Source organism: Sinocyclocheilus anshuiensis, unplaced genomic scaffold (assembly GCF_001515605.1).
Source record: "Sinocyclocheilus anshuiensis isolate Anshui unplaced genomic scaffold, SAMN03320099.WGS_v1.1 scaffold246, whole genome shotgun sequence".
NCBI classification, from domain to species: domain Eukaryota; kingdom Metazoa; phylum Chordata; class Actinopteri; order Cypriniformes; family Cyprinidae; genus Sinocyclocheilus; species Sinocyclocheilus anshuiensis.
The window spans coordinates 1,904,835-1,916,863 of NW_015542356.1; the positions used below are offsets into that span (position 1 = coordinate 1,904,835).

The 12,029-nt window shown below is 34.6% G+C and overlaps 1 protein-coding gene across 1 annotated transcript in view; it reads left to right on the top strand.

Annotated features, from left to right (window-relative positions):
- The window catches only part of LOC107691752 (POU domain, class 2, transcription factor 3-like), a 20,822-nt gene that overhangs the window by 5,232 nt on the left and 3,561 nt on the right, over nt 1–12,029 (top strand). The window contains exons 2-11 of the mRNA XM_016490555.1: nt 2,698–2,791; nt 3,185–3,241; nt 5,164–5,198; nt 5,667–5,768; nt 6,529–6,634; nt 8,830–8,835; nt 9,963–10,051; nt 10,447–10,620; nt 11,449–11,590; nt 11,715–11,848. Of these exons, the coding sequence (XP_016346041.1) occupies nt 2,698–2,791; nt 3,185–3,241; nt 5,164–5,198; nt 5,667–5,768; nt 6,529–6,634; nt 8,830–8,835; nt 9,963–10,051; nt 10,447–10,620; nt 11,449–11,590; nt 11,715–11,848 (939 nt within the window). The remainder of the gene's footprint in view (nt 1–2,697; nt 2,792–3,184; nt 3,242–5,163; nt 5,199–5,666; nt 5,769–6,528; nt 6,635–8,829; nt 8,836–9,962; nt 10,052–10,446; nt 10,621–11,448; nt 11,591–11,714; nt 11,849–12,029) is intronic.

The window sequence follows — 12,029 nt, forward strand, 5'->3', positions numbered from 1 at the left end:
TTTACTCATGCAATAATCAAGTGTTCATGTACCCAAATAATATATGCATGCACAATAATGATAAGAACAAAATATGCTAGTGCAGGGGTATTCAAACTGGAGTCAGGTTTTTTGCTATACCGTATTTTCCAGACTACAAGACATGTTTTTTAATCTTCTGAGATGTGCTGAATTATTCCAAAGTTACTTTGAAGGGGTCCCATCAAGACTAAGCAAAACATAAACAATTAAAAGCAGGTACTTTCAGTAAATATATTTCTCATGTCTGTGTGACAAGTAAGTACTGCTGTGTTTTTCTACATTTGAGGAAGAGGTTCATGGAAACTAAGACTGCAAGCGCATTTTGTTTGTTTTCTTTATTTTACAAAAAGTATGACGTTTCACTGTTGTTTTGAAGGTGTACACATAAAAATAGACCGTTTTGAATGATATCTTATCTAATGGACAAGCGTACCGCTGATATAATCCAATATGTAGGTTGTGTTGTTCAGCGTAAGCATCTCCATGCCTGTTTTTTCCATACACATTTTTTTTGCATATGTGAAGGATGGTGTTTTATTCAGACACGAGAGAAGTATAAAACCTTCTTTACATAATAAACAATAGTTTAGCAACCAAATGTTACACCGCGTCTAACGACTCACTCATGGAAATAATCCATGGCGAATGAGAGGTGTGTGAACCCACCACAAGGTTCAGTTTCATTTTCACTCTATAGTAAAATGCGTCTTATACACTGATGCAACTTATGTGTGTTTTTTCCTGACCTGGTGCTGAACTTTCCTGACCTGAACTTTCCGGAAAATATGGTAAATGTTATATTATTAAACAGTTCATATAAAATGGGGAACATTTGCGCCAATAAAACAATCATATTATGGTCATTATACTCCCACCCACATTAACTTGAGCCTTAAACACTGTTGTAATTATGAGGGGGTCCTTGGAAAATCTTCTCCCCTGCAAGAGGTCCCTGGCTCCAAAAAGGCATCCATACACAGTAGAGTCTGGTGTGGCAGGTGGAACTGGAACTGTGCAGGTTGTCACAACATCTCTTATGTTTCTCTGTCTTCACGAACTGCCCTGAAACACAAATGAAATATAAACGATTACTACAAATATAAATAAAGCTTCACAATGCTCATTTTGGCCTCTGTGGTGAACATATGATCAGAAAATACTGCCATACTGATGTTTAGTGTTTAGTGAATCGTTTCAAAGAGTGTTTTTTAAAATTATTTTGAATTTTTAGCCGCCTAATTTCACAGGCTCACGTGAGCATGACAAAGTCTATTTTACTACAAGAACAAACACTTCACACAAGATAAAGTTTTGAAAATCTTATATTATTGTAAAGTTATGTTTTAGTGACTAATTTAAGCAACTAAAAGGGATCAACATAAAATACTCATAGTCACGCAATGCTGATGTTGTTAACATTAATAATTTGAGAATAAATTATAACAATAATAATTTGCACAGTTTGATGTGAGCTAAGCAATCTTTAGATTAAAGCACCATTGGTAGCGTGATTTATTGTAATGCTTTTTTCCTCAGTTGGTCAAAAAGTGCCAGACTTGTTACTTACTTGTTCAGATGACAATATCTGGTGAAAATTCTTATTTGGCTCATATATTCCAAGACGTAGGCTAGAATCTGAGTGCGAAGTACAGTATCCACACCGGTGCGGTGACTGACTGCCACACACACACATACTCCTCAAAACATTAGATTCATCCACGCTGGAGCCGCGCCGACTCACAACCCATGCAAGGAAGATAATTCCGCACACAGCTGCAATTGCATGTTTTCAAACAGAGATGGCGACAAAGAGGCAAAATTTACGGACTGCAGCTTTAATGGGAACACATTTCATATAGCCTAAGCCTACATAGTACACAAATTAATATAACAGAATTATTAGGCTAATAATATAATATAATTATAATATATTATCATTATTATTAAGTCATGAGAAATCTAGTGGGCTAATTCACTGGAATAGTGTGGGGCACATAAACAAAATCTCTTTGGATACAGTTTAAAAACGGCAACCCGTCAATAATGAGAATAAAATACAAGCGTAACTGAATCGAATTAATTATGTCACAATGATTTTGGTGATAAAAAACCCCCCCAAGAGACACTTTTAATTGGCAGTTTGGCTTTCAGATCCATTTCACATTTCCACAGAACTCTGGCTAGAGAAACAGTCTCTTGATAGCTGTTGTGCAATGAACTGTAACCCTTTTATTGCCAGAATAATGAGGCACACTTCTGAGAGGTAGTCTATGTTTGAAAAACAAAAATAAATTTCACACGTTTAGGCTACCTTCAGTCAAATCTGTTCTCTTATATAGACTAGTGAAAAGAACAATCATAATTCCAGCCTTTATGCAGAGTGATGTATTTGAATAAATAGAGCTATGCCATGTTCAATCAAAGACCAAACACACTTTAAGTTTGCCAATGTACATAGACACAGGCAGAGTTGCACGCATGCTCTTATTCTCTAGCTTTTCGAAGTTTGCTGTCTGCCTATTGTTGTTTTATGCAAAAAGTCAGAGTCTGGATAGGACACACCGAGGGCCTTATGCAAATGACGTGTCTATCGGCTGGTGTGGGATACTGAAGAGGTGCATGCTCTTCTACTAACCCACTTTGCTAAATGTGTTTCTCTGAACCTTTTGGAGAAAGGTTCACTCAGTTCTTCATCGAAGACCTGAGAAAAGCACCAGACGCAGGGATATAATCTACAGAGCCTGGATCCGTGGGGCTTTCCTGCTATACGGTAAGTGTAGATGTACTTCTCAAAGTTTTTATCTAAAATACTAAGCTTTGTCTCCCAGATGCCTGCTCTCTTCTCAAGCAGTGACCGTTTTGTGGAATCATATTGTTTTGCATTGTACCTGTTCACAGCTCTCTATATTGGCAGATTTAAATGTTTTTGACTAGAAGAGATTAGGGTGGAGAGACAGAGTGATTGTGGTGAATGGTGAATGGGGATACCCTTGCTCTTATGAATATTACAACAAGCCCTTTACATAAAGGAGAGCATTTGAAAGCTGGACACATTAGAATAAACCTCAAGATCATTTTACTGGCTGGGCCATGGCATGAATTGCCCCAGTGTCTGCATAAAGTTGTGATCCTGTAGGAAAATCAGCTGTATTTATCATTACAGATATTAAGATGAGCACAGAGGCTGTTGAACAGACAGAATCTCAGCATGAACATGCTGGTAAGGAGACTTTTCACTCTCTGGAATATTGTCAATTGCCTTGAAATGGTAAATTTACCTCTTGACTAATGTATGATGACATTTGAATGTAAGTAAATAACATTACACATATGTAATCAATTATATGCTAATTGGAGTTTTCTGATGATGCTTTTTAATGTTGTAAAAGAGCATCAACTGTGTGTCTTCATACAGACTGTAGTCAAATATTTAATTAAATACATGTAGCTAAAAGTTAAAATATTCTATGCTACATTACAAATATTATGTGATTATATTCTTAAATATTTAAAATCATTTCACTGCTTTTAGTGACATCCAAAGGTTCATTTTTTTAAGGTAATTTTCTCACAAATGGTCCACTTTCCAGTTATCCAGTCTTTTTTGATACTGTGGTTAACTGTACAGTACAGTGTTTGTGATTCAGTTTTACGTTCCTTCAAAATGAGGATCATAATTTCACGAACTGCCACTGGGCTTCTTTACAATAACCGTTTGCGGTTATCACCAAAAGTTCAACTCTTTGTGTTGATGGGACACTGGTCACGCTCTCAGGTGCGAACGTCTGTGCAAGTGGCTTTGTGCCAAAGTCATTTTTAGGTGGATTTCTAACTCTAAATTTTCTTCTTCATTTTATTTGCCTCTCCATATTTTTGTACTTATAAAATAAAAAGTTTTTCTTGCAACGTATGTTGAGTTGAATACACAGTTCATCAGGTGATGAGTGCAGGCTGATGGATGAGAAGTCTACCAGGATGTATGTGGCGGTTTGTTTGCAGTGAAGCGCTCATAGCCTCAGGTGGTACTGAATCATGGTCTGGTTACAATGGCTTCTGTACGGAACCGTCTTCTTCAAATGAGGAACCTGAGAGAAATGACAATTCAGAGAGCAGAGTATTGTCACTGAATGTTTAATATATATTTCATTTATGTTCCATCACCTCTATGGTGTGAATTGTTTGAGTATGGATTAAGGTTAAGGTTAGACCTATCAGATGTCCCATCAGGTCATGTGATAACTACAAATATTTGGATTGAACGAAAAATGTTGTTCATGTTTACAAATAGTCTTGTTACATAAACCCACTACGTGAACACTACTGAAGTATATTTATATCTAAATCTAATTTTTTATGTTTAGTTTTGAGGACAGTGTATTATTTTGGAAATGCAAAGACACAATTTTCATTTAGAAATTGCTTATAAATTAATTACAAAGAAAAGGCTTACTTTTTGACTATAGATTAAAACAGACTGAAACAGTATTTTATTGTAAAATATACTCCAGTAATCTTTTTTTTATTATTTAATCATTTTAAAAGTATCATAATTTATGTGCAAGCACGTGACTGGATGACTCTAAACTTTCTGAATTTAAAATCAGTGATTTTAAAATGATATAATAACTAAAATGATTATAATCACATTATTTGTATTATTTAAAATTGTGTCTGAGAGAGAGAGAGAGAGAGAGAGTGTAAGAGATGCACCTGGAGGTCTGTAAGTATTCAAATGTGAAGGCCTCTAAAGGTTGCCATGGAAACTCATTTGCATGATCTGATGATTTCCATACTGGAAGTTTGGCTCAGGAGAAGGGTACATTTCCATACTGTGGAGTGAGTGAGTGCCGTTCCTACCACGGCCTCATAGAGACGGATTTGAATTTCAAATGAAGAGAGATTACCTGGTATTGACGACCTTTGAACCCCCGACTAACCCTCCTCGCTCAGTTTAATGGAACATTTGGGAGTTTGTTTTTATGGTATGGTCCATTATAGGTCTTATGATGAACACCCTTTAAAAGAAATCATAATAAAAGTTTAAATGAAAACTAAAATGTTTTGTGAAATTAGCTGGATCCGGTGGGAGGCGGTTTGAATGTTAATGCATAACTCTAGTGTGATTATCTTTTCATTTTCCAGACATTGAACAAAACGGCATTGACTTCACCAGACAAGTGAGTACAAACAATGTTTTACTTAATATTCATCATCTGTAAACAGCTGTTTTGTTATTTAGAGCAGCTCATTGCTCCTCTTATGAAGAGAAACGCAAACAGCTTGAAAGTTTACTAATGTTACAGCATGTGAGATATTTGAGCAATAATACTATATTAGTTCATCAGATCAGACTGTCATATGATCTAATGTTGAGGACAGTAAAAAGTTTCGTGCACAGGAACTAGCTTCAGGCTTGTGAGGGCATTTGCATACTGTGCCTGCGGGAAGGGAAGGAATGTTTGTTAAAGGCCTTCTCCGGCAGAACAAGTCCAGCAGCCTTACTGGTCTCCAACTGCACACAAAGAGCGTGTGTACACACACACAAACACACATGCCTGAGGACCAAAACACAGCGGTGAACAGCTCCACATCGTGAAATGTTCACAGGTTTGCGTTCTCTAACAAAGTCTTTGTTTCATGTGCAGATTAAGACTGAGAACCTGAATGATTCACCTCATTCTGGATCGTCACACAAGACATGCCACCTAACTCAGGGATCCCCGATGCCTGGAGGCCAGCTTACTGGGGTACATCCTTATAAACCCAGCCTTAGGGAGTCATGAAATCCATCAAGAGCATGTTCGGGTCATATATTTTGCACAAAAATAATCAAATGAAACAAAAATATGTTTTGAATGAAAAAAAGACGAAAATTAAGCCTTTTTTTTTAGGTACTGTAACATTTTTATTTTTAATCAATTTTAAATAAATTTAATAAATAATATTTTAATAACAGTTAAGCAACACTTAAGTTAATTTAACTTAATTTTAAAATGTTTTCATTTTTGAGAAAAAAGTGATATATTAAAAATGTGTTTATTTTATTGTATTTATTTTATTATTCAAGTATTTATAAAACGTGGTAGTATTTGTTAATCATTTATAATTATTTGAATAAATTCCTAAAATACAGTAAAATATAATCTAATGCAATTAAATTTTCATTTTTTAAAAATATATATTAAATATGTATTCTGTTATTCAAGTATTTATGAAAAAAGCTATATATTAAATATTTATTAATATTATTATTCAAGTATTTAAAAGATAGTTCACCCAAAAATGAAAATGTTGTCATCATTTACTCACCCTCATGTCGTTCCAAACCTGTAAGAATTTCTTTCTTATGTTTTACGTAAAAGTAGATATTTTTCTAAAAGTAGTAAAACTTTTCTGTTTTTGTTCTGGACAAAATGTGACCTGAGCATGTTTTTGTGGGATTCAATCCTCTAAAGTTTACACAAAGAGGAATTGTGGTGAAATATGGCTGATGATTGGTGTTTTTAGGAGCTGTCCTCCCTGCACCCTCTGCCCCAGCTAGTCCTGATGCCTGGATCTCACCTGTCCTCTCCTTCATCATTTCTCCTCTCACAGGCCCAATCAGGACACCAAGGTACCAAGCAATATGAAAAAATCAAAAGTATCTTTCATTTGTCACCCCCGTTTTATTTAATTATTTTTTTAAATCGTATATTGTAGTACTATTACCTTTTTATTAATTTGTATTCATTATTTTCTATTTGCATTTTAATGTAAACGTTTTAGTAATTTTGTTGTGTTTTTGTCATTTTATTAGTTTCATTAAAAAAAATATATGTTATTAAAAATATATTAAAATATACATATATATATATATATATAAAACATTTTAAAAAGATCATGAGAAATATCAATTTGGGCAAACCTTTGATTGGTAGTGCAAAAACATGGCATTACCATATTGACATATTACCATAATGCATAAACCCAGTCTCAGGTGCGAACGTCTGTGCAAGTGGCTTTGTGCCAAAGTCATTTTTAGGTGGATTTCTAACTCTAAATTTTCTTCTTCATTTTATTTGCCTCTCCATATTTTTGTACTTATAAAATAAAAAGTTTTTCTTGCAACGTATGTTGAGTTGAATACACAGTTCATCAGGTGATGAGTGCAGGCTGATGGATGAGAAGTCTACCAGGATGTATGTGGCGGTTTGTTTGCAGTGAAGCGCTCATAGCCTCAGGTGGTACTGAATCATGGTCTGGTTACAATGGCTTCTGTACGGAACCGTCTTCTTCAAATGAGGAACCTGAGAGAAATGACAATTCAGAGAGCAGAGTATTGTCACTGAATGTTTAATATATATTTCATTTATGTTCCATCACCTCTATGGTGTGAATTGTTTGAGTATGGATTAAGGTTAAGGTTAGACCTATCAGATGTCCCATCAGGTCATGTGATAACTACAAATATTTGGATTGAACGAAAAATGTTGTTCATGTTTACAAATAGTCTTGTTACATAAACCCACTACGTGAACACTACTGAAGTATATTTATATCTAAATCTAATTTTTTATGTTTAGTTTTGAGGACAGTGTATTATTTTGGAAATGCAAAGACACAATTTTCATTTAGAAATTGCTTATAAATTAATTACAAAGAAAAGGCTTACTTTTTGACTATAGATTAAAACAGACTGAAACAGTATTTTATTGTAAAATATACTCCAGTAATCTTTTTTTTATTATTTAATCATTTTAAAAGTATCATAATTTATGTGCAAGCACGTGACTGGATGACTCTAAACTTTCTGAATTTAAAATCAGTGATTTTAAAATGATATAATAACTAAAATGATTATAATCACATTATTTGTATTATTTAAAATTGTGTCTGAGAGAGAGAGAGAGAGAGAGAGTGTAAGAGATGCACCTGGAGGTCTGTAAGTATTCAAATGTGAAGGCCTCTAAAGGTTGCCATGGAAACTCATTTGCATGATCTGATGATTTCCATACTGGAAGTTTGGCTCAGGAGAAGGGTACATTTCCATACTGTGGAGTGAGTGAGTGCCGTTCCTACCACGGCCTCATAGAGACGGATTTGAATTTCAAATGAAGAGAGATTACCTGGTATTGACGACCTTTGAACCCCCGACTAACCCTCCTCGCTCAGTTTAATGGAACATTTGGGAGTTTGTTTTTATGGTATGGTCCATTATAGGTCTTATGATGAACACCCTTTAAAAGAAATCATAATAAAAGTTTAAATGAAAACTAAAATGTTTTGTGAAATTAGCTGGATCCGGTGGGAGGCGGTTTGAATGTTAATGCATAACTCTAGTGTGATTATCTTTTCATTTTCCAGACATTGAACAAAACGGCATTGACTTCACCAGACAAGTGAGTACAAACAATGTTTTACTTAATATTCATCATCTGTAAACAGCTGTTTTGTTATTTAGAGCAGCTCATTGCTCCTCTTATGAAGAGAAACGCAAACAGCTTGAAAGTTTACTAATGTTACAGCATGTGAGATATTTGAGCAATAATACTATATTAGTTCATCAGATCAGACTGTCATATGATCTAATGTTGAGGACAGTAAAAAGTTTCGTGCACAGGAACTAGCTTCAGGCTTGTGAGGGCATTTGCATACTGTGCCTGCGGGAAGGGAAGGAATGTTTGTTAAAGGCCTTCTCCGGCAGAACAAGTCCAGCAGCCTTACTGGTCTCCAACTGCACACAAAGAGCGTGTGTACACACACACAAACACACATGCCTGAGGACCAAAACACAGCGGTGAACAGCTCCACATCGTGAAATGTTCACAGGTTTGCGTTCTCTAACAAAGTCTTTGTTTCATGTGCAGATTAAGACTGAGAACCTGAATGATTCACCTCATTCTGGATCGTCACACAAGACATGCCACCTAACTCAGGGATCCCCGATGCCTGGAGGCCAGCTTACTGGGGTACATCCTTATAAACCCAGCCTTAGGGAGTCATGAAATCCATCAAGAGCATGTTCGGGTCATATATTTTGCACAAAAATAATCAAATGAAACAAAAATATGTTTTGAATGAAAAAAAGACGAAAATTAAGCCTTTTTTTTTAGGTACTGTAACATTTTTATTTTTAATCAATTTTAAATAAATTTAATAAATAATATTTTAATAACAGTTAAGCAACACTTAAGTTAATTTAACTTAATTTTAAAATGTTTTCATTTTTGAGAAAAAAGTGATATATTAAAAATGTGTTTATTTTATTGTATTTATTTTATTATTCAAGTATTTATAAAACGTGGTAGTATTTGTTAATCATTTATAATTATTTGAATAAATTCCTAAAATACAGTAAAATATAATCTAATGCAATTAAATTTTCATTTTTTAAAAATATATATTAAATATGTATTCTGTTATTCAAGTATTTATGAAAAAAGCTATATATTAAATATTTATTAATATTATTATTCAAGTATTTAAAAGATAGTTCACCCAAAAATGAAAATGTTGTCATCATTTACTCACCCTCATGTCGTTCCAAACCTGTAAGAATTTCTTTCTTATGTTTTACGTAAAAGTAGATATTTTTCTAAAAGTAGTAAAACTTTTCTGTTTTTGTTCTGGACAAAATGTGACCTGAGCATGTTTTTGTGGGATTCAATCCTCTAAAGTTTACACAAAGAGGAATTGTGGTGAAATATGGCTGATGATTGGTGTTTTTAGGAGCTGTCCTCCCTGCACCCTCTGCCCCAGCTAGTCCTGATGCCTGGATCTCACCTGTCCTCTCCTTCATCATTTCTCCTCTCACAGGCCCAATCAGGACACCAAGGTCAGTAGATGTACTGGGTCACTGGGTCATATTAGGGATAATGCTGTTCATCAGTTTGCATCCAAGAGAACATTCTGTTTGTCTGCTGTAACTACAGTACAAACATATTTAAATACTGTTTTTACAGCACTGCTGCAGCCCAATCTGCTTTCCTTGCCCTCCCAGTCCCAGACAGGACTCCTACCGCACCAGCCTGGCATCGCACTCACTCCTCAGGTACATCACAGCCTAATGCTGGATTACTTAGGCTTCTTTAAATTGCAAATAAATAAATAAAACAACAAAAAACTTTTCATTCTTCACCGTTACTAATATATATATACAGTATATATATATATATAAAACATTTTAAAAAGATCATGAGAAATATCAATTTGGGCAAACCTTTGATTGGTAGTGCAAAAACATGGCATTACCATATTGACATATTACCATAATGCATAACACCAGGTTACGTTTTTATGGGCATGAGAAATGTAAAACACAAAAGAGAGGGCATTAATAAAATAAACAAAAATAAAGAATCAGACAATAAGGCAAATAGCATGTAAGCAAACAAGAATGATAACAACTGATTACCTAGACCCTAATAGTTTTAATTTTCTCATAAGGCAATGGGCAGGTCAGGTCTGGCCGGCTCCTCTATGGACGGACACCTGGATATGTCTCACTTACAGGTGCCTAAACATGTGGGATCACCTCAAGATGAACCCAGTGACCTGGAGGAACTCGAGCAGTTTGCTAAAGCCTTCAAACAGAGACGCATCAAACTCGGCTTTACTCAGGCAAGACTGTGCCTGATTTTATAACTCTTTTAGCTGTATATTTTATAGTTTTTTTTATCATTATCGCTTTAATAATAGTATTGATTTCCCATTTATATGAACACTTTTCATTTATTATTCTCTTTTTTCATACATCTCTATTTGAAAATAGACTATAAGTTATAAATATCAGCAGCAGAACTGAATCGAGAATGCATTTCCTGAGTCAGTTCCTGAATTTGATCTAATTGTAAAGCAGAAAACATGATGCAGAATTGTAATTCAAATTTGAATTTTAGGAAGTAGAATTAAAATAGAATCATATTTAAATACATTTATAATAAGCACTATAAGTATTTTTTTTTTAATGCATTTCATTTTGCACAACAACACAGCATATGGGAAATATGTATTTTTCAGTCTATAGAAGTCACCATTTAATTTAAATACATTTCATTCTGTTTAATACACGTACTTCTATTTTTCTGGACTACGACATGCTTTGTGTTTATTCAGTAAATAAAAAAGCATATTTAGCCAAAATTTATGATGTGTTTATGTTTGTCAGGCCAACAAAATTCAAGTATATTGTGACCGTTTTTTATTATTTATATTTTATTACCTTTCCTGTAATATTATATTTATATTATATAATAAAATATATGTATGTATGTATATATATATATATATATATATATATATGTATAATAAATGTTGTTTCTGTTATATAACTTTTACTGTAATTTCAAATGTCTGTGGGTCTTAGAAAAATAATTGTGATTCTCAATGTTGCCCCACCCTGCTGTGGACCTAATCCAGTTGTCAAACTCGTGTGTGTTGTGGCTGCAGGGTGATGTGGGTCTGGCCATGGGAAAGCTGTATGGAAATGACTTCAGTCAGACTACCATCTCACGCTTTGAGGCTCTCAATCTTAGCTTCAAAAACATGTGCAAACTCAAGCCCTTGCTGGAGAAGTGGCTGAGTGACGCAGGTATGTGCTGCTGCCCTCTCGTGGACAGAACTGACTAATGGTTTCTCTCTAAGCATCAGCAGGCTTTTGTTTTGTGGACTGCACTATCAATATCTGCGATCTTAAACCTTTTCTTCCCTCTCAGAGAACTCACCATCCGACTCCATGACCAACCCCACCACCCTGCCTCCCCTTATGGAGGGTTATGGGAGGAAGAGGAAAAAGAGAACAAGCATCGAAACTAACATCAAACTCACACTAGAGAAACGCTTTCTAGATGTGAGTCTGTGTTATTTTAGTTTTATTGAGATACTATTATATTTTTATTACTATTTTAAAGTAGGTTTTATAATGATATTTTCTGCTTTCATTTTAATTTTAGTTTAGTTTTTGCATTTGTGTGTGTGTGTGTGTGTGTGTGTGTGTGTGTGTGTGTGTGTGTGGAGAGCTTATTTGAAAA